Source organism: Aegilops tauschii, chromosome 5, assembly GCF_002575655.3.
Source record: "Aegilops tauschii subsp. strangulata cultivar AL8/78 chromosome 5, Aet v6.0, whole genome shotgun sequence".
Classification (NCBI taxonomy): Eukaryota; Viridiplantae; Streptophyta; class Magnoliopsida; order Poales; family Poaceae; genus Aegilops; species Aegilops tauschii.
Window position 1 is genome coordinate 1,534,694 of NC_053039.3, and position 23,378 is coordinate 1,558,071.

Sequence of the window (23,378 nt, forward strand, 5' to 3'; positions counted from 1 at the left end):
AGGGCTTGTTGAGTTGTGCACTCAGCAGAACCCCCTCTTTGCTATCTGTCTGTGTTGCTACCTCTGTGTACATGTGCAGTGTGAACATTTGTTGGTTCTTGTGGCTCTGGTTGTTTGCTTTATTTATAAAGCAGGGCAAAAGCCTTTTTCGATAATAACATTAGATTACGCTCTTTGTTCATTTTCTGCGACGGAACTTCTATACGACATGTTTCTTGTATCAAGGTCCATATGCTTCATGAGATGATTGATTTTAAGAATAAAAAACATTCATGTGCCATCATTCTTTGGTAATGTAGTGAACAAGAAAAACTTGATTGTGCTCTAGGAATGGTGTCAATCATAATTTTTGTGTTCCGTCGCAACGCATGGTCATTTAGCTATTTGATAGATTTGATTTTGTCACGGTTTGTACAATAGCGACTCTTCTAATCGCGACAGAAATTCGATTCTACAAATCTGATTCTACGATGACTCATTGCCATTTGATTCAGTCATGGTTTGTTGCTGAATCTGTACAATCGGCACATTACAATTGGCGTCAGATAGTAGAGGCCACGCCCGCGCAGGCGAGCCGACTTCGGCTGGCCCCATTCGGTGTTTGTTACGCTGCCGCTACTGTTTTCCCTCGCTATGCTACCGCAGTTTTGTGTGTGTGCGTGTGCGTGTTTTTTCTGTTGTGGTATTTTATTTTGATTTTTTTTTATTTCCCTCTTTTATTTTTTATTTTTTATGCTTTTTCATTCGGGTTTGGCTTTATTTTTTGCTACATTTTCTTCTTCTTTCACACCTTTTACTTTTCTTTTATAATTATCTACAAATCAACATTTATCAATATACAATGAAAATTGAAACATAGATTGAAAATTTTGTTAATAACGGTGAATATTTTTCATATAAGGTGATTTATTAACGCACGGTAGCTGTTTTAAATATACGCTTAACATTTTTTAATACAAACTAAACTATTTTTAAAACACATTGAACATTTCTTAATATATTTTACTTTTCAAAAATATCCTTTTAGTTATTGAATTCCTTGATAAACATAATTGATATTTTTTTGGAAAAAACTGAAATTTGCACAAATACAGTTTTTTAATAGTACGAAACATTTTTTTAATTATGAAAACATTTATTAACATTGTATAAAGTTTTTGTAGTATTTCACATATATTGTTTAAGACGCATGAACAGGTTTTTAACGTCATATTTTTTTGAATGGTACAAACATTTTCTAAAATTTGAGTGATTTCCTTTTGCACTGCATTTACATTTAGTTGTGCAATGAACACTTTTAAATAATCAAATAATTTAGTTTTTTATAATACGTGCATTTAGTTTTTTTAAATATAAACAAATGAAAAAACACATGCATGACTTCATGATGGCTAGACCACTTGGTTACTGAGCCCGCCCAGTACCGGGTGACTCTCGCATAAAAAATGTTACACCTATGAAAATTGCTACGTAATCTGACTTAAAAACGTTATCTTCTTCCCTAATTCTAACTAATCCCCCTGATTTTCAAGAAGGGGGGGGGGGGGGGGGGGGGGGGGGAGGGTGCTATCCACTTAAACGAAGCCACATCAGTATGTATGTAACTTTTCATAACAAGCTCACGTAGGTGTAGCAAAGCCCCTCTCGCATAGTAGTCACGAGTGCCCATATGGAATTTCCTATTGAACGCACTTTGTGTCGAGGTGTCGAGGTTTCACACAGGGGAGGAGACCACCCGATCGTTCTACTGGGCCGGCTCGTTTGAGTGATTCAACGTCCCCGGTTTTGGGAGCCTCCCAGCCGGATTTTTATGGTTTTGGGAAACTTGTAGAAGGTTTCTGAACCGGTTTTTTCTTTGTTATTTTCTTTTGTTTTCTTTTTTTTCTTTTCTGTTTATTTTTCTTTTGTTCCTATTTCGCTTTTTCATTTCTTTCCTTTCATTTTTTATGTTTTTAAAAATAGTTGCGTTTAAATGTTTTGTTCATAAATCCGAAAAATGCCAAGGATTTTCAGAAAATCATTGCACTTTCCAAAAAATATTCCCATTATAAACAACTGTTCACAATTTTTTTAAAAATTTCATGTATAAAAAATTGTACACAAAATATCCAATTTTTCAGGAGTTAAAAAATGTTCACGTTTCAAAATTGTGTGCAATTTTTTTAAAAAAATATAGTTTTCCAAAAAACATTTGGTATGTTTTTGTTATGAATTTCAAAAAATATTCCTAGTTTCAAAAATAGTTCACAAAATTTTAAAAAATGTTCATGTTTCCATTTTTGTAGGATTTTCAAAAATTGTTCTCAAATTTCAGAATTGTTCGTATTTTCAAATCCTTTTTGTTCTTTTCAAAAATTGTTTGGAAGATTATTCAAAAAATTATTTGGAACTTCAAAACATGTTCCAGTTTTAAACAAATGTTTACAATTTTTGTAGAATATTGAAATTTCCATTTTTTAGGAGTTTCAAAAAAGTTCACTTTCCAAGTTCTTTTTTGGAATTACAAAATATGTTCCTGTTTCTGAAAAGTGTTCATGATTATCAGAAAATGTTTTTCAGCATTTTAATCATCTACGCTGCCTTTGAAAAAAATTGCATCCGTAATTTCAAAAAAATTACGAATCTGCACTGGGGTTCTGTTTTGAATTGTTTGTGTTGTCTTATAATCACTCAAGCTCGCTGGCTTAGCTGCTTGTATCGTCTTATCTATCAGATTTTTTTAGGCGATCTTATCTATCAGATGAGATCATGGGTTCGATACTCCTCGACAACGCCCTGTTTTTGCAGAGAGCAACTAGTTAACGAGCGCTCCTTCGGGAGCCTCGCAACGATCAGCGCCACTTGGCGCGCTCTCAGCCATTCGCCATGTGTCGCGCTCCCTTCAGAATTTGTTTTTTTATTTTCCACACGCGTTTTCGACTTTTTAAATGGTTTTTTTCGGGTTTTTTTCGACGTTTTGGTTTTCCCCCGGTCTTCCTTAGTTTTTCGACCAAAAAAAATATTTTGGAAAAAAAATTGCGCGAAAAAACACGTTCTTTTTCCTTTCGCGAAAAGTCATGGATGCTGGTATTGCCCCCGTTCTTCTCCTCGTTGCTTCTAGTTTTCAGATCTAGGCTTTAGGGGCAATAGTCTTAGCATTTATCAATTTTTGGCCAAATCGGCTTGAGTAGAATGTTGAAGGCTGCTAGACTAGTTGGATTGATGTTTGGTAGGAGTATTTTTGAATTTGGCACCCCTGATAGTACCGGATTTGGCCGCGGCTGTAGTCAAACCACCGTCCTCTGCCTCGGGCGGCTGCTCCCTTGGAGCGGTACTACCGCTCCCTTGGAGCGGTGCTTGAAGGCAGTAGGCGGTACTACCGCTGGCGATGCCAGCCTCAATCTTCCTCGTACCAACCATTGATTTTTGTTGATTTTCTGCTGGCTTATGCTCATGTTCTCTTTTTGCTTTCTTTGCTCATGTGTGTGGTTCCAGGTGATGGTCCTTCGGAGCGCCCTGTCCGTCGCACCAACCCCGAGCGTTCTGGGGGATCAAAGCGCTATCGCTCTTCTGAGGCAGCTGCTGCTTCCTCAAGTGTTCCTCCACCTCAGCCCAAGAAGCAAGTTGTGAACAAGCCCAAGCCGAGGGCCAAGTCTGTGACAGAGATGACTGCTAATGAATCCTGGGCGAAGCGTCGGTGCAACCTGTATGATCAAGATCAAGAACCAAATCTTGTCAACCGCCCTTTCTGGAACCGATTTCAGTGGGCTGTCTACTTTGATGTGATCAAACCAAAGAAGAATCTCTATGTTGATGTCCGCTCCATAGACAATGCTTATTTGGAGAAGGATCTGCCTACTTTGGCGAGACACTGGAGATGTGTGCTCAGGTAAACAGTCTCAAGTTCATGGAGTTCAACAAGGACTTTGATGCTGATATGGTGGCTCAGTTTTATGCCACGGTCCACCTTGGCATTGATGAGGAAAGAACTTTGACTTGGATGACAAATGGCAGACTTCTCTCAGTCAAATAGAAGGCGTTCATGGAACTGTTGGAGATTGAAGATCAAGGGCTTGACAACCCGGTTGGCTTTCGTCCTCACAAGAATGAAACTTCTACTCACAAGCAAGCTCTCTGGCCCTACTGCTCAGTGAAGGTTAACCCCGAGACGAAGAAGGAGACTCGTGAGATGTCTCCATTTCTGGACACCCTTCATCGCATCTTCAGGGAGACTCTTTTACCTCGCGTTGGGAACTTAGATAAGGTTCATTCGTACCTCGTGGATATGCTACTATTTTGCCAGCATGAGAAGGACAACAACACGGGAGATTCCTTGGATATTTCTCATGTCATGTGGTCAGAGCTCCTCTCCACCATCTCTGAGCACAAGTGCCCCATCTATGCCCCTTACCTTATGTTACTCATTGAGAAGGCATGGGCGCACTCTTATCCTAGTGTCGTGCTGGAGACCGGTGAGTTGGTCTCTCACGAGGTTAAGCGTCTGAGAAAGAAGGAGCACGGGGGCACTCCTATTCCGGAGTCTGGGATTCCGTCAGGTGCTAACGAGGCTGAGGCTGTGGCTGATGATGATGAGGACTATGAGCCCTCTGGAGTAGAGCCTTCGTGGGCTAAGAAGCTCAAGCACAAGATGAAGAACCTTTTCTGCATGGAGTCTCACGGGCAGTATATGGATCATGTGTCTGAGAAGAAGTCAAGGAGTCGTCACAAGGAGCTTATGCGTCAGCTTGGTGCTACAGTTAACAGTGGGTCTGAGGACAAGATCACAAATGAGGAGGAGTGGATTTCTCAGCATTGTCCCTAGACGGATTTAGAGTCTGAGCAGCCCACTACCGATGACGGAGATGCGGGCGACCACACGGGGATGTGATGATGGAGATCTTCGGCTTTGCTATCACCTGTGACCGTAGCAGCACTCTTTGCCCTTTTGGTGTCTCATTGCCAAAGGGGGAGAGAGTTTAGGGATTTGTCGAGTTGCGAGTGTGCCTTATTTGCCTTGTCTTTCTCTCTCGCAAACTCTTTTCTCGGTCGTTTGCTTTGGTTTGGTTTGTGCTCGTGAGACCTGGTTACCCTGTCATATGGTGTGAGACATATGCAACCCTATCTTATTATTATCTATGTGTGTCTAGTATTTTGGTAGTATGTGAGTTGCATGCTTATCTTATGTTTCTACTTTTCTCACTTACTACACTCTTGCATCCTAGCTCATATCTCTCTTATTATAGATGCAAGTGTTGTCAGGCTATAAAATATAGATGGAGTGTTGATCCTAATGTGTGTACTTTGCATTTCAAAGGCACTCCTAATTAAGTGCACACATCTAGGGGGAGCCCTTCTATTTTTGTAGTCTCTGGGGTTTGCTTATTCTCTTGTCTTATCTTTATGCAAATCCCGTGTTGTCATCAATCCACCAAAAAGGGGGAGATTGTTAGGCATGTCTCTCTCTAAGTGGTTTTGGTGATTGATGATAATGCATTTACGGACGAATCATGTGCATTGATCATTTCATATATTCATTCATTGGCACGAGATGATTCTTTCCCCTCGGAGCTCAAGGTGAAGACGGTGTAGTCTCTTTCGTTTCGGTTTTGGTGGACTTGAGTCGTAGGAGACACCGTACTATCAAGAGGGGCTCCGCATCGAAAATGCTAGGGTGGAATCAACACGTACACATCCTTTTTGCACTCCCAGCTCATTCCCTCTTCCTTGGAGTATACCGTTATCGCGGAAGTGGCACATAGGAGGAGCCAGCGGTAGTACCGCCGGGTGGGAGCGACAATACCGCTTATAGCCTCAAGCGGTAGTACCGCTCGTGGCCATAAGCAGCAGTGTGGCTCCAGTTCTGCGTTGGTACCGCCTCGATTTGAGTCAGCCGCTTCTCGTGTCGGGTTGGGCGGCAGTAGGAGCGGCACTAGGCGCGGTAGTACCGCGGTCAAGCGGAGTACCGCCCTACCACCACTCCTAGAGCCGCTCGGGTTCTCTCTCTCTCTCTCTCTCTCTCCTGCTCCTTCTCTCTACTCTCTGTACGTAGCCCCAGCGGCACTACCTGTAACACCCCGGATGTAACCTTCCATATTTGTAACTCCAACTCTTGCCATTTTCGGCTATGTGTTATGATATTCCCTCGTGGTCGGGTTTTGTTTTTCGTTTTGCATTTTGTTCATGTCATGCATCTCATATCATGTCATCATGTGCATCTCATTTGCATACGTGTTCGTCTCATGCATCCGAGCATTTTCCCCGTTGTCCGTTTTGCAATCAGACACTCCCACGTGCACCGGCGCACCCCTCTTGTTTCTTTTTGTGAGCGGGTGTTAAACGTTCTCGGAATGGACCGAGGTTTGCCAAGTGGCCTTGGTATACCACCGGTAGACCACCTGTCAAGTTTCGTTCCATTTGGAGGTCGTTTGATGCTCCAACGGTTAACCGGACAACCGCAAAGTCCTTTTGTGTGTTGCAGCAAACCCCCCTCCAAAATAGCTCAAAACCCATCTAAGTCACCTCCATGCCCTCGGTCGTTCGATCACGATCGTGTGGGCGAAAACCATGCCTCATTTGAAATCTCCTAGCTCCCTCTACCTATAAATATGTACACCCTCCTCCAAATTCGGGCGAAACCCTAGTCCCCTTCCCCTCTCCGCAGCCGGACGTGTCCGGCCCGAGCCGGACGAAATCCCGCCGCCGCGCCCGACCAACCAGAGCGCGCCACGTGGGCGCCGCCGTCTTCCTCCGCCGCAGGCCCGCCAGGCCCATGGGGAGCCCGCCCCGGGCCGCCCCGGGCCAGATCCCGCGCCTCCCGCGCCGGCCGCCCGCGCCGCCACGCCGGCGCCTCCGCGCCCGTCGACCTCACCCCGCGCCTCCGCCATTCTGCGCCGGCGCCGCGCCCGTCGCCGGCCGCGCCGCGCCCCGCCGCCGCACGCCGCCCTCCGCCGCCGCCGCACGTCCCGCGCCCCGGCAAGCTTCGTCGCCGTCTCCCTCCTCTCCTCCGTCGGCCGCCGCCTCTACTCCGGCCAGCGAGCCCGATCTCCGGCGAGCCCGAGCCCCGATCCAGATCCACAGTGGAGGTTGACTTTCTCCCCCCCCCCGAATTTCTCCAAGTCCCGATATCATTGCATTATATGCTTCTATTCATTGCATCATAACTCTCTGCATATAGCTCCATTTCGTGCGTGTAATATATCGAAATGTTCGTCTCGAGATGCTCTTCATTTTGCTCCATTATGCCATGTTCATTTGAGTCCATCTTGATGCCCAAATCTCTGATGAAAGAGTGCTATATGCTGTTAACTGCTGTTACTTATCAGAACTTGAGGATTTCTTATTTTTGTTGCTATTGGTGTGTGCATCTTATGAGTAAGATCTCTACATGTGTTTTGATGTACGCCATGCCATCTTTACAGAGGTGTATGTCTTGTATTTGTTTGATCTATGTGGTGATTAGCACAAGCATGCAAACTAGGCTTCGTGATGTTTCTGATTTCAGGGACTTAGGATTTTGCTGTCTTTGTCTGCTGTTATTTTGTTGCTATATATCCAAGTGGCTACAGTGAGATCCATGCTCCTTTTGGTTATGTTCAGTAAGGATGTTTTGTAGGTATAGTTGTGATCTATCCATCCATGCCCTTGTTTGCAATTATGGAGTGCCCTAGCATGTCTCAGTCTTGCTCCACTTTTGCTATAAAATATTTCTGGCAGAATGTTAACGTGATACTCAATTTTGCCAAGGTTGTTGTAGTTGTTTCATACGTGCTTTGAACTTGATCTTACCATGGAGAGCTTCATAAACATGCCATCTTGCTGTAGGTATGCTTGTTTTATCATGCATTGCCTTGTGGTGAGTGCATCAAGCTCACCAAGATGCCCTCATAATTTCTGTTACTGCCATGCTCTGTTTTTCTGCTAAGTCTGAAACCTGTTAACGAAACTTGCTATGTTTACATGGTTGCCATCATATCTTCTGCTCCTTTCTGGCTCATGGTCAGTAAGGGACTTTTGTCAGATGCATTTAGCAGATTCATGCCATGCCTTGTTTTGCTATGTTAAGTTTCTGTAGCATGTGTTTTGCTTGCTCTGAACATTGCTACCTGATGCTGTTTATGCCATGTCCAGTAATTTCACCAAGTCTGTGAACCTGATATCTTGTGCACTTTTGCCATGCTTGTTTGAGCCTGTTATGTTGTTTTCTAGCCTAGCTCAGTGTTCGTCTTTTGTCAAGCATCTCCTGTAAATTACTGTCATATGCTTGGTTGCTATGTTGGAGTGCTGTAGCATAGTTTCTTGTTGCATTCTAAGTGCTATCATGCTGTTAGTCGCATAATCGTGTCATTCTTGTTTTGCTTGCCATTTGCAAACCGTGTATCCGTTTCCGGTGATCTTTATATTGATTTCGACTGAAATCATCTCATCTTTCCAGTGGCATACTTGGTTTGCCAAGTTACTTCCTTGTTCATCATTTTTCTTCCGGAGCACGCATATGCATCGCATACCACATCTCGCATATCATACATGTTTTGCATCATGTTGCTTGTGCATTTTCCGTGATTGATTGTGGTTCCGTTGCTTGTGTTCTTGTTTTGGGTAGAGCCTGGAGATGAGTTCGGGAACGAGGAACCTGTTGAGTACGCTTACGAGGATCAAGCTTTCGACAACTCTGAGAACCTTGCAGGCAAGATGACCATACCCTCGAAATCACTTCTATCTTTGCTTTGCTAGTTGTTCGTTTTATTGCTATGCTGCGCTACCTACCACTTGCTATATCATGCCTCCCATATTGCCATGTCAAGCTTCTAACCAACCTTTCCTAGCAAACCATTGTTTGGCTAAGTTACCGCTTTTGCTCAGCCCTTCTTATAGCGTTGCTAGTTGCAGGTGAAGTTGAAGTTGGTTCCATGTTGGAACACGGATATTTTGGCATATCACAATATCTCTTATTTAATTAATGCATCTATATATTTGGTAAAGGGTGGAAGGCTCGGCCTTATGCCTGGTGTTTTGTTCCACTCTTGCCGCCCTAGTTTCCGTCATACCGGTATTATGTTCCTTGAGTTTGCGTTCCTTACGCGGTTGGGTGATTTATGGGACCCCCTTGATAGTTCGCCTTGAATAAAACTCCTCCAGCAAGGCCCAACCTTGGTTTTACCATTTTCCACCTAAGCCTTTTCCCTTGGGTTTTCGCGAGCCCGAGGGTCATCTTTATTTAAACCCCCGGGCCAGTGTTCCTCTCAGTGCTGGTCCAAACTAGAGCCACTTGCAACGCCACCTTGGGAAAACTCGAGGGCTGGTTCTAGTTGTACGTAGTGTTCATCCGGTGTGCCCTGAGAACGAGATATGTGCAGCTCCTATCGGGATTTGTCGGCACATTCGGGCGGCTTTGCTGGTCTTGTTTTACCATTGTCGAAATGTCTTGTAAACCAGGATTCCGAGACTGATCGGGTCTTCCCGGGAGAAGGTTTATCCTTCGTTGACCATGAGAGCTTATAATGGGCTAAGTTGGGACACCCCTGCTGGGTATTATCTTTTGAAAGCCATGCCCGCGGTTATGAGGCAGATGGGAATTTGTTAATGTCCAGTTGTAGAGAACTTGACACTTGACTTAATTAAAATACATCAACCGTGTGTGTAGCCGTGATGGTCTCTTCTCGGCGGAGTCCGGGATGTGAACACGGTTTGAGTTATGCATGAACGTAAGTAGTTTCAGGATCACTTCTTGATCATTTCTAGCTTCGCGACCGTTGCGTTGCTTCTCTTCTCGCTCTCATTTGCGTATGTTAGCCACCATATATGCTTAGTGCCTGCTGCAGCTCCACCTTATTACACCATCCTTTACTATAAGCTTAAATAGTCTTGATCTCGCGGGTGTGAGATTGCTGAGTCCTCGTGACTCACAGATTCTACCAAAACAGTTGCAGGTGCCGACGATGCCAGTGCAGGTGACGCAACCGAGCTCAAGTGGGAGTTCGATGAGGAACGTGGTCGTTACTATGTTTCTTTTCCGGATGATCAGTAGTGGAGCCCAGTTGGGGCGATCGGGGATCTAGCATTTGGGGTTATCTTATTTTCATTTGGATTTGACCGTAGTCGGTCTATGTGTGGAATTTGGATGATGTATGAATTTATTTATGTATTGTGTGAAGTGGCGATTGTAAGCCAACCCTCGTTATCCCATTCTTGTTCATTACATGAGATTGTGTGAAGATGACCCTTTTTGCGACAAAACCATAATGCGGTTATGCCTCTAAGTCGTGCCTCGACACGTGGGAGATATAGCCGCATCGTGGGCGTAACACTACCGCTGGGCCAAGCAGCAGTACCGCTGCCTAGAGCGGTAGTACCGCTCTCTGCGGGCTGAGTTGTGGGATAACGGTTGGATTTGATTTCCCAATATAAAAGGAGGTCTTCTTTCCCAAGAAGACTTACCTCTTTTCCCCCAAGCTTCATTGTTGCTCCAAAGTTCATTTTTCGCCCGATCTCTCTCCCTAGCCAATCAAACTTGTTGATTTCCAAAGGATTGGTTGAGAAGGCCCGGAACTTCCACCAAGAGAAATTTGATTCCCCACTAATCCCTTGCGGATCTTGTTACTCTTGGGTGTTTGAGCACCCTAGACGGTTGAGGTCACCCCGGAGCCACATTCCATTGTGGTGAAGGTCCGTGGTATAGTTGGGAGCCTCCAATCAAGTTGTGGAGATTGCCTCGACCTTATTTGTAAAGGTTCGGTCGCCGCCTTCAAGGGCACCACTAGTGGAATCACGGCATTTTGCATTGTGTGAGGGTGTGAGAAAAATACGGTGGCCCTAGTAGCTTCTTGAGGAGCATTGTACCTCCACACCGCTCCAACGGAGACGTACTTCCCCCAAAGGGAAGGAACTTCGGTAACACATCCTCGTCTCCACCGGCTCCACTTGTGGTTATCTCTTTCCTTTACTTTGTGCAAGCTACCGTTGTGTTGTATCCTTTCCTTGCACTTGTCGTCGTTGTTGTTTGCATCATATAGGTTGCTCACCTAGTTGCACATCTAGACAACCTATTTGTTGCTAAAACCTAATTTGTTAACAATAACAAAAAATTGGTAGTTGCCTATTCACCCCCCTCTAGTCAACCATATCGATCCTTTCATTTTTAATACACGCTGAATATTTTTTGTAGATGGTGATTTTAAATGTGTCGTTTTTTAATATGCGGTAAATATTTTTAACTACAAACTAGATTTTTTGAAACACAGTCTGAACACACACACACACACACACACACACATATATATATAATTTAAAAATATGTTTTAGTTATTTAGCTCCTTGGTAAGTACTATCTGAATAAAAACAGACGGCAAAGTGAGCTTTTTGCCATACAAAAAGACGGCAAAGTGAGCTTTTTGCCGTCTATAAGAAAAAAAAGGCAAATCCTGTTTTGCCTTCATCCGTTCTCTAGCGTCGTCTGTTGCTGACGGCAAAGAGTGTCTTTGCTGTCAGCCCCGATGAAAAGCTGACAGCAAAGACACCCACAAACAACAAATTAGTCGATTCCTGTAGTGGATCCTTGTTTTAAATAAGGTACATTTACAACCCTTTCTCCACAAACAAACAACTGCTTTTTTGGACAACTACGTCGGGCAAAAGCTTGCCAAAACTAGTATACAAAATACACACACACACACAGAGAGAGAGAGAGAGAGAGAGAGAGAGAGAGAGAGCTGGAAACAAGCTCTGTCAAGTAGCCAACAGCAAGGACTTGGCACCCGTCACCATTAGATCAGACCAAGAAGAGCAGAAGCTATCATTGTTTGATCGGTTGAAAGAAGATCCGTCATTGAGAAGATGTGGAGGAGAAGTCACCAGCTTGCCCTGCGATCACTCTGCATCTTACAGAATTAGGAGAATTGCATTCGTCAAAGGGCAGCCCAACGCCTAGCCACGTCATGACAAAGAGAGACGCTGACCACACCGAAGGGAAATGTTCCACCGAGACAGCCCCGCACCTTCTCTTTGGTCATCCACGAACCAACAATAGCATGCTAAAAGAACTTTTCTTTTCATGCAATTGTCAGATCAACGCCGTTTGCTCCACAGTGCAACATATAATCCCCATGCAGTGGGCGCTGAGCAATAATCTCCACGTCGAGGCAATATATTTTAAATTTGATTTTGCTAGTTTTCACATAAAATGGGCGGAAAATGAGAACTTGAAGTTGAACAGTACGGTATGATCTTGCACACAGGCTGGCGCTTCCATGTAGAGGTACCAAAAAAAAAGGTCACAAGATATATCAGATTTCACTCGGTATATACTTCTCGTGAAGTGAGAGGTAAGAAAGAAATATTTAAAGTAGATCGAGTAACACAGAAGCTATATCAAAAAGAGATTTTGACAACATCAAAGAGCTGCCAAAGTGCCAAAAGACGATATTGTACACGCTTTGAAACACATGCATGCTTCTCCTCTTGTCTGTTGGAAGATCACACTTACGACTATGCTTTTTCTAAAGCTACCTCAAATTTGCTTATAGCTAGCTTGTTAACCTCTGGCCGGGCACAAGCGACCTGATTAGAAATAAGATTGGATGGCCATTGATCTCTCAAATTTATCTTGGGGTCGTCTCTGCAATATGCACATGGCAGTCACACTCGCACAGTCACGAGCATCAAACTAGGTATATCAACAGAAGGCAAACGTCGAGAGACGACGGGCAAAAGAAGCACTCTACAATTGATTTGCACATCAATTGCAATGCCTCCGGCCGCTGGCACTCTCCAATGTCCTAATACTACACGGACACAATTTGCTAGTACTAGGAAACTAACTTTAGACTAATTCAGTTTGTAGCAAAATGCACCAGCATTTAAAACATCAAATCAGTTCCATCAGGCCAATCATAAAATATACTATATGTTCACAATCTCTACATTTCATCTTGTACAAAGTCAGAAAAGTATAACTTTCGACAAGCTTAATTAGAATCACATGTATCTCGAAATGGTGAAATTATAGTTTATTTATTTTACATCTTGATTTAATTTTATTTTCACATGAGGTAAAAGGAAGATCATGGAGGGTTTATATATCAAGTGAGGCTACATTATGATTTTTCACTTCTGAAAATAGGGGTCGATCTCCTTAGCCATGTCAAATTGCATGCACCAAGCCTCAGCTCTTTCCGGCTAAAAATCCGGGGCCTCGTCGCTCCGTGCCATGTTAAATTGCATGAACCGACCAACACATCTATTTATAAGCATAAGCTATTGAGAAAGATGTGCAGCGTATTTCAACAAGGGCTGACTCATATGGAGCTCCTGTGCATGGTACTATCTTACATCATCTCCGCACCGTAGATCATGGTACATGTAGTCCAAGCCACCAGGTGATGGTAAACTGGAGTACATGAAAGATGTGTAAGTGGGACGAATGGATATGTAACAGAGATTTTTTGTTCTTTTGTTTTTACAAAGAACCGGGAATAAAGAACATGCCTAGCATCCAGATCCAAGGAATAAAGGGAACAAAGGAAAAGTGGAAAAATGAAAAAGGGGAAAAGACATGCATGCTAAGGCTGTAGCAGTATGGCGCATTTGCAAATGTGCTGGATGCTAGTAGTAATACATAACACACATATTTCCATGACCTCTTAGCATGCATGCTTGCAAACCGACGCTCAAGGAAACAGTATTCTGGGACTCCAGCAGTCCGATTGCCACCCTTGTGTAAGGTAATTTCCTTTCCTCGTAAGTCTAATCTTGGTAGTACTCGTACACAACAATCTATGAGCTAGTTTGCTCTTATTGTTCTTCTATCAGTGAATCAATTGAATACCTATGATTGCAGCGTAGCAAAATTGGCTGAAACTGCTCTTAATGTTGATCATGGGCGCCGGAAACTGTTCCGGCCAAGCAATCAGTGACTTCTCTAAGCACATCGACGGGCAGTTGATGCGAGTGAACGCTCTTCTAGTGGCAAGCACCATTGTGATAGGAGTTATGGTTGGGATCGGTGCCTATGGTCAGCGCTACCGTCACCATCCACTGACAAGCTTCTTCTTCCTTGGTGCCAGCACATTGTTCCTGCCCATCCTCTCCTATGTTGTCTCTACCATCAGTGGTAATCAAGGTCCCGTCGCTGTTTTGTCTGATACACAAATAATAACAGCGTGGTGCAACACATGGAAACACATCACCCTTGTCTTGGTATGGGCTAGTCTTGTTCAGATTGCTGCCGTCAACACCAGTGCAATAGTTGCTGGTGATGACAAGAAAGGCCGAAACATTGCCTCCCCTCCTGCCATGGTGCTGCTTGTTCAAGCAATATGGACTTCCTACCTTGTCGTTAACTTTATTGGAAAGGCTTATGATGCAGATTTTGGAAATGTATTTATCCCAATTCTTGTTCCGCCGTTTGCTGTTCTTGTTGCCAAACTACTTGTCAAATATCATGCTTGGTACGGGGCAAGAGGGTCATTAGCATTTGGGCGCAATCCTAATCTCATCGTTGGATACATGGAGCAGCTAAAAGCCGAGCTAGCAAGTGAGCAGCATTCCCTTCCTCCACTCATTGTTACAGGAGAGGACACAACATTAGTACACAAGGAGCCTCACGGTTATAGCCTCAATCAAGCCAATGGGACAGGGATAGACAACAATGGCTTAGTGACAATTGACAGAGTTTGGCAGTTGGAGGATGACATATTTCTGACGTGTTCAACCAAGCAGCTTAAAGATCTATGCTATTCATTTGCGTTGTTCAAGCTGTTAAGATGCCGATTTGCAAGGCACACAATTGCTGAGACTGGTTCCATGAAGGCCCATACCTTATTGCCACACGTGTTGCTCCAAGTCAACGATGATGAAAGAGCACTTGGGGTGATCGCAGATGAGCTTTCTTTCCTTCATGATTATTATTACTCATCTCTACCAGCCTTGTATTCAAGGAGTTGGTTCCCCATTTTGAGCATATTTATTTCACTCCTTAGCATGGGCTGGAGCTTATTCTGCATATTGGCCACAACTTTTGTGATTGTGATGTTGGCTTCAAAGGGTGGTGCTGGGCAGATGCATTGTTCCATAGATTGCCATCCTATGTACGACAAAAATTATGGAAGTCTTTTCTTCGATTTTGCACCGGTGTTTTTACTTGCGGCGCTAGTCGTGCTTGCCGAGGTGCGGGAGACTGCTTGTTACATCTGCTCTAACTGGACTAAAGTATCCCTGATCTGCCGCTATGTTAGGCATGCTTCTTCTTGGCAGCAATCACCTTGGAAGAAGAAGTTAATTGGCCGTCTGTTGCGCTGCCAATGCAAGCTGCTAAAACATTGGGAGGACAAAATGAACCAGTGCTCAGTATTGGCCCTCAACCGAAGGACAACTCCAGTGGCTCTTCTTCATCGCCTCATCCCTCTGCTTGACAGAAAGAAGGTGCCGAGAGCCGTGAAGATCGCTGTCCTCAAGCCACTGAGGAGCCCCAGTTGGAAGAACCGAAGCAATGGTGTGGCATCCCTGTGCACAAGGCTACAACTGCAGGCCAACAACAACCCCTTCTCAGCGTCGAGTGGCGTCAAAGCTATAGCCGACACCATGCTCGTGGCCCACATCGCCACGAGCATCCTGGAAGTGAGGAGATCGGAGCCGCCGCGGCAGGCTGACTCTGCTCATAAGATCGCCGCCACGCACCTGTCACGCTACTGCGCTTACTTGGTGGCCTACGTCCCTGAGCTACTCCCTGACGACGACGAGTGGTGCAAGAGCTTGTACAAGGCCGTCCAGAAGAAAGGCAAGCGCGCACTCGGGGCAGCAGGTGGCGCGAGGGCGGCGGCGTCGAATCCCGAAGCGCTGGTCCAGGCGCTGAACGCCAGGCCTGAAACGGCGCACTACGTGCTCAAGAATGGCGCGGAGCTCGGGAAGAAGCTGGTGGAGCTGGCGGCGGAGGAAGGGGAAGAGGCGGCCTGGGAGGTCCTCGCCGACTTCTGGTCCGAGATGATCCTCTACGCCGCCCCGTCGGACAACGTCGACGCCCACGCCGAGGCCATTGCGCGGGGCGGCGAGCTGATAACGCTGCTGTGGGCGTTGCTCACCCACCTCGGGGTCGTCAGCCGGCCAGAGCCTGCCACGCCTGACGACGCTCCCGGTGATGTTTAAGTCGTACAGTTACTAGTCATGTGTTTCAATTCACTACTTTCTCTGTTCTTTCAGCTTGATTGATGTGGTGTGGTGTGGTGTGCAACTGAGAAACTGCAGCTCGTGTGTTTCAGTTCAGTACATACATTGTGGATTCTTTATTCGATCTTAATTGATGTGGTGTGGTGTGCTGCTGCTAGATAACTACTCCCTCCGTTTCAAAATCGATGACTCAATTTTATACTAACTTTAGTACAAAGTTAGTATCAGGTTGGGTCATCTATTTTGGAACGGAGGGAGTACTACTGTAAGAAACAGTGTAACATGACTTCTTCTCTGCAAGTTGAGGCGTCACTAGCAAATCTTTACTGTTAAATACGTTGAGAAGGTCATACAATTTCCTGCTTCCGATGGAACACTTTGCTGCATGGATGTTATATTGTACGTGCCGAATCGATACTATTCAATCTCAACGTGAAACTCGTGGATCAGCACAGCAGCAGTACATTGTTGAGTCGTTTAATTCCTGCTACACATCAACATTAATCCATGTAATTAACCACGTTTTCTCAAAACTAATCAACAAACTCTATGATAAACAGTCTCTAGCTAGCTAAATAAGGAGATCAATCATAACTATGACGGATCAAGCCAGTCGATCGATGATGGTCATACAGCGTTGGATGACGACGTCAACTGGACCTTGCGGCGTCCGCCATTGCCCTCGACGAAGCGCTTCCAGTACCAGTGCGTGGCCCAGATCCGGTCCATCTCCTCGATGGGGATGCCCTTGGTCTCCGGGAGGAAGAAGTAGACGAAGGCGGTCATGAGGAGCTCGCAGGCGCCGAAGAAGTAGAAGAGGCCGAACTTGAGGCGGCAGAGCATCATGAGGAAGATCTGCGCGATGATGAAGGTGAAGGCCATGTTGCACACCACCACCATGCTCTGCGCCGCCGACCGGATCTCCAGCGGGAAGATCTCGCTCGGCACCAGCCACCCCAGCGGGCCCCACGACCACGCGAACGCCGACACGAAGACGCAGATGCAGAACACGACGCCGATGGCGTAGGACCGCGAGATGGTGGCCACGCCGTCGGTGCCAAACTTGATCCAGATGAGCGTCCCAAGGACAAGCTGCAAGCCATTCATATATATAATAAAACGGTGTCATGTCAAGTTCATCAATTAACCGAAGCTACGTGTATGTACACTACACGTGTATAAGTGAGTGTACCTGGGCAAGGATCATCTGGCAGCCGCCTTCGAGGAGGAGCTTGCGGCGGCCAAGCCGGTCAACCGTGGCGATGGAGACGAAGGTGGCGAGCATGTTGACCCCGCCGCTGATGACGGAGGACATGAGCGAGGCCGTGCCACCGAAGCCGATGGTCTTGAACAGCACTGGGGCGTAGAACATGACGACGTTGATGCCGGTGAGCTGCTGCAGCGTGGGGATGAGGATGGCCATGGCTAGCTGTGGCCGGTACCGGCGCTCGAGGAGAGTCTTCCACGGGTTCTCGATGGCCCTGGAGGCCTCGCTGGCGGCCACGAGGTCGTCGTACTCGAGGCCGATGTCGTGGGTGCCCCGGATGCGTCGGAGCATGGCGCGTGCCTCCTCCTCCTTGCCGCGGGCAACAAGGGAGTTGGGCGTGTCGGGGAGGAAGAGGGAGCCGCCGGCCATGATGACGGCGGGCACGGCGGCGAGGCCCAGGCTGATGCGCCAGCCCCAGCCGCCGGAGATCTTTGCGGTGAAGTAGTTGATGAGGTTGGCGGCGAGGATCCCCACGGTGATCATGAGCTGGAAGCTGATGTTGAGCATGCCGCGCATCTTGGCCGGCGCCATCTCAGATAGGTATAGTGGGACAGCCTGCACATCCATGAACAAAAACAAACATGTCAACAACATGTATAGCTCGATATGCCAGATATACGACTCAAAAAAAAGTATAGTCCGTTAATAAAAGAAACTAACCGCTCTTATCCGATCGACTTGGCTTTGCAAATTACTCGGGCCAACCTGCACGCATGCATGCATGCACGCGTATCTAGCAGGTACGTAACGTACGCGCCGATCGAGTCGCGCGCGCCGGAAAGAAATAAACCAGTTCGATCGATCTAGCTACTACTAGTAAACTGTACAATCCGTCGACCTATGAATTAATCTAGCCGGCCGGAAGGAAATCAATCGACGAACCATTTTAACTAGAATCGATCACGCACGCACGCATGAACTGGTCTACCTATAACGGACTAACGAAGCAGCATTATCTCAACAACAGATCATGCACGCACGTACCTGGTTGCTGAAGCCGACGCCGATGCCGAGGAGGATCCGGCCGATGATGAGCATGGCGATGTTCATGGCGAAGCCGTTGAGGATGGCGCCGACGAGAAAGACGACGCCGCCGCCGAGCATGGTGGCCCTGCGGCCGAGCTTCCGGGTGATGACGGACGCGAAGAGGGAGGCGACGAGGGCCGCGAGGTAGAGCGACGAGGTGAAGAGGGTGAGCAGCACGCTGTCGAACTTGCAGTACTGGTTCGTGTCCACCACCTCCTGCTCCTTGGCGTGCACCGACGGAAAGAAGCGGATCAAGAACGGATCCATGGACGTGACTCCACCTGGTCAAAGATCAAAATTGAGTTGAGCATTGCGTACGATCAGGGATGGGTAGATGGATATCGATGTCATTATGAACTAGCTTAATTACCGGAGATGCCGATGTCGTAGCCGAAGATGAGGCCACCAGATGAGGCCACGAGACAGGCGAGGAAGACAAACACCGTCATGTTTCCGGGGTAGTTCTTGTCGCCATCCGATTTGGCGAGGCCGCCGCCGCCAGCCATGACACTATGCGTTCTAAGAACAAAGGAGGTGAAGAGGGTGCCGTTGATGGAACAAGTGGAGATTGAATCTACTAGCAAGGCTCACGTGTACTAAGTATTTATATAGAGTAGAGTAGAGAGAGAGAGAGAGACCGGTGATGAAAGAAACAGATAAGGAGAAAAGATAAGATTAACCTAGATGGATCGATTAGATAGACACGTAGGCTTCCCAGAAAAAGATAGACACGGTTCATCGATCGGATCGGACGCGCCCGCAAAAAAAGGAAAAAGAGAAACGTACCCCGGCCGATGGTGCAATAAACTAGCTATACTTCACACGTTGTAGTATAGCAAACTGAAAACTAACCCCCCCCAAAAAAAAGAATAGCAAAGATTTTTTTAAGGTGGAAAACGAATAGCAAACTGAAAATGGCTTTTTTTTTCTTTTGCGAATAAAACTGAAAAATGGCGTATGAGGGTGTCCAGAAAGAAAAATAGCGTATGACATTGCACACATCTACACCGACACAACAAATGTAATCAAAATTGGATCGAATCGCAGCTGCAGAAACAAAAAAGAAAAAAGAAAAAAAATCAGCACTGGTCATGTTAATTCATCGGCCAAATTCGTGGCTTGGCTTCAAGAGGCGCGCTAGAAAAGTGTTTACAGCGCCAGAGTCTCGATTTTTTGCGCGTAGCGGAGCGCTGGCTCCAGCAGCCGCTGCAAAATATAGCGCGCGCGAGCCGCTCCAGCAGACGCGCTATATTTCTTCTCTTTTCTATTGCGACTCGATATACACATTCCGCTCAGACTATATATAAGCATAGAATACATACATAGGATAGATATATACATATGATAGCCTCCTCCTACGATAGATAAAAGAAAACTACTACTCGTTGTCCTCCACCTCAGTGATGTCCTCCTCGGACATTTCAATGTAGGCGTCAATAAACTGATCGTCATCGGAGTCCCAAGTCAACACTGCTCCTAGCTCGATGTTGAACTGAGCGGCTGCCTTCCGCATACGCTTGTCCTCGCGATAGGCGGCTCGCCCCGCCCTCTTCTCCTCCCTCTCCGACCTTCTTTACGTGAAGAACCGCTGCTCGTTGATGACGTCTTGCGGGAAGCGTTGGCGCCACTGCTCCATGGCTTCCTCGTCCATCTCGGCGAGGCTGAGACGGCGCTAGCGCCTCCGGGTCTCGCGACAATCCTCGTCGGTGATAAGCCGCGGGGGAGGCGCCAGCTCCTGCACCATCTCCAGCGTCGGCACCTCCGGGAAATTCATGTCCCACCGGGACTGCTGGAGGCGCCACGCCGCTGCGTCGTACGCGCGGGTGGCCTCGAAGGTGCCGAGGCTGAGGCGCACGTCGCCGGACCGAATCTTGGCGGAGAAGGCGCCGGACGGGTGCGCGCAGACGCCGCGGTAGCCCAATCCTCCCTGGTGGCGCGGCGGCATGGTGGAGCATCGGTGCCGAGGCGAGAAAACCGCAGAGGAGAGAGCGATAGAGGGGGCATGGCGAGGTAGAGAGCGATGGGAGGGCGCTGCATTTTATAGGCGTGCCGGACGCCGCACGCCAAATGTAGCGCGCGCCCGACCGCTTTTTCCCGCGCGCGCAATCATTTCCCGCATCTGCTGGAGCGCGCGAAAATGTCCTGCGCGCGGTAAAATCGCATTTTATCACGCGTGCCTTTTTTTGCAGTCACTGTTGAAGATGCTCTAAGTATGCTCCTATGTCCTATCTTTTTATGCCAACCGTACGTGGCCTGAGGAAAGATCGGGTGGCGTCGACCCATTTGATGTTGCGGTGGAATAGTTTGTTTAAGTTGGAATATGTTAGTTTTTCGATACTGACGGCACATAGATGGCCTTGCAGTACCTGACAATTTTTCGTGAAATAAAAAGAGAGACAATTTTTGGTTTGGGGCGTGCTACGCGTTCGCCGGCTGATATTTTTCAAAAGATCAGCTGGCTCGCGAGCCGAGCTTGCCTCCAAAACTGCAACACAGGTCTTGTTGCAGAATTATTTCTGCAACATAGCTCTTGTTGCAGAGTTTTTTCGCAACGGCTCTTTTGTCGCGAAAAAATACAACTAGGTTTTTGTTGTAATTTTTTCTGCAACTGAGGTCTTGTTGCAGAAAATTTCCGCAACAGTGGTTTTGTTGCAAAACTAGACCTGTCATAGACCATTGCATCACCGCATATGTTTCTGAAATATAGCCTCTGTTTCGGAAGAGCGTTCGACAAAGAACGGCATGCAAGCCATCAATTGGACGCGTGTCATGCAGCAGAGGTGGCGGACGGTCACTACTATCAGCAGAGGTGGCGGACGGTCACTACTATCCGTCGGATGACAGTAAGCTTTTCCCTTTTGGTTTTGTGTTGGTGAGTTTTAATTGCTTTTCCAAAGAAAAGAGGATTTAGTTGCTTGCATTGTGAACGATTTTTTTTACGTCCTTGAAATTTTGATGTATTTTTTAAGACACTATAATCAAAGACGCTAACACACACTCACCCTTATGTACGCACACACACTCTACCTGTCTGAGCACCTTCGAGACACTGATCCGCCACAACATCTTGAGATTGACAAAGTCTCGGCATGCGCCTGGTAGTCAATGGAAACTTCTCCTCCCACTAAACGAAAAACAAAATATAAATCCAAAAAAATGCGACCACCAGTGCCATGTCTAGAACTTGAACCCTGGCGGGTTGGTTCCGCAATCCGAGCTAGTATCAGTTCACAATTTTGATGTATTGATATTATATGGTTCTTGTGGTGAGATTTTTTTATTTTTTATTGCACAAGTGATTTTTTTTCTTATGTTGGAGTGAGTAAAAAAAATGTTTTGACATGGACATAATCCCCCTTAAGAAGAACAATTGCATTCCCCCTCCCCCACTTGGAACATACCCATGGGGTTTTTCCTTATTTTTAACTATGCTTAGTTTTGCTCTTAGATTCGCCTCATAGGTCGCCTGAATGCCCTTTGACCGTTTTGACCCTTACTTTAAAAATTCATAAAAAATTCATGTGAACACTGAAAAATACAAATAAGATAACAAAATGTTCAACAAAACATTTCGTTATGTGCGTGTATTTGTATTCAGGACAAAAGTACCATTTAAGCTACCCAAGGTTATTGTTTTTATTAACTTGATTAAAACTAAAAAGATAAACATTATATATTTTCATGAATAAAATTGACATGCACATATAGGTGATGTTTTTGAATATTTTGGTATCTTATTTGCATTTTTTTGAGTTCATATGAATTTCAGAATGTTCAGAAAATATCACCTATATGTGCATGTCATTTCAATTAACGAAAAAAATATTGTTTATACCTTTTTAGATTTAATACCTTTAATAACATTAATAACCTTGGGTAGTTTAAACAATACGTTTGTCCTAAATTCAAACGATATGTACACATAGGTAATGTTTTTCTAACCATTTTGATCCGATGGTTGACTTCAGCGGTGAGATACAAATTATGGACAATGACTTGACACAGAGGGATGATGGTGCAGTTGCGATGGTTGCATCACATGTAGCTGTTGGGTAGGGATGGCAGTTTTGCCCATGGGTATGGGTACCCGCGGGTACCCTACCCGAAAACAGTGGGCATGGGCAAGAGTTTAAGATATTTTGCACCCACGAGTAATGGGTATCCATACCCGCAAAATATATGGGTAGGGCATGGTTATGAAAATGCACCTATGGGTAACCCAATGGATACCCACAAATATTTACTAAATGAAAATGACTCATATGACATGTGGGGTCAACATGCAACTCCTATGGCCCAACCCTAGATCATTTATTCCCTAAACTGGCTATAGCTGATAGGCCCGTAGGCACATGCTCGCCACTCCTCCTACGTCCTACGTGTCTCCTCGAAATGATGAAATCTCGAGTTATCATCACCGGACTCCTATTAATCTCTCGATCAAGCGATCCCTGATTCCCACCACTACCTCCCTTCGCATCAGGTTTCCACCACCTGTTCCTCATACTCGCTTGATTCCTCCAAGAGGTCACCCATCAAAGGAGGACACATCGGTGCTATGCTACTTACCCATCATCACTTGAATTTTAGACTTATCTTTCTACATTTAAAAAAAATTAATGTTATATATTGTATCCATTGGATACCCATTGGGTATAGAATACCCGATGTGTATGGGCATGGGTATAAATTTATACCCATGGGTATTGAAGTGGGTGGGTATAGAAGGTTTCTATGGGTATGGGTTTGGGCAGAAGAAGGTTGTACCCACTCATACCCTACCCATTGCCATCCCTACTGTTGGGATCACGGAAAAGTGGTGGGGGCAACACATGAGTGACTTCGATGGTAGTGATATTCGAGCATCCGGTCTCGAGCTCTGGGGAAAAACCTAGGTCAGAGCCTAGTGCTTATACCTGGCAATGGCAATATTTTTCTTACATCGTTACCT

At 45.9% G+C, this 23,378-nt stretch overlaps 2 protein-coding genes across 2 annotated transcripts; one reads left to right on the forward strand and one right to left on the reverse strand.

The window, feature by feature from the left end:
* The first annotated feature begins 13,599 nt into the window (after nucleotides 1-13,599).
* LOC109757506 (uncharacterized) lies at nucleotides 13,600-16,210 on the forward strand. The gene is made up of 2 exons (XM_020316327.3): nucleotides 13,600-13,694; nucleotides 13,811-16,210. Exon 2 carries the CDS (start codon nucleotides 13,840-13,842, stop codon nucleotides 16,111-16,113), a length of 2,274 nt encoding a protein of 757 aa, XP_020171916.1. The 5' UTR covers nucleotides 13,600-13,694; nucleotides 13,811-13,839; the 3' UTR covers nucleotides 16,114-16,210.
* Nucleotides 16,211-16,548: 338 nt separating this feature from the next.
* On the reverse strand, nucleotides 16,549-19,555 carry LOC109757513 (sugar transport protein MST8). The gene is made up of 4 exons (XM_045228100.2): nucleotides 18,798-19,555; nucleotides 18,386-18,708; nucleotides 17,327-17,956; nucleotides 16,549-17,226 (listed from the first exon to the last, which is right to left on the reverse strand). Exons 1-4 carry the CDS (start codon nucleotides 18,931-18,933, stop codon nucleotides 16,762-16,764), a joined length of 1,554 nt encoding a protein of 517 aa, XP_045084035.1. The 5' UTR covers nucleotides 18,934-19,555; the 3' UTR covers nucleotides 16,549-16,761.
* Nucleotides 19,556-23,378: the final 3,823 nt, after the last annotated feature.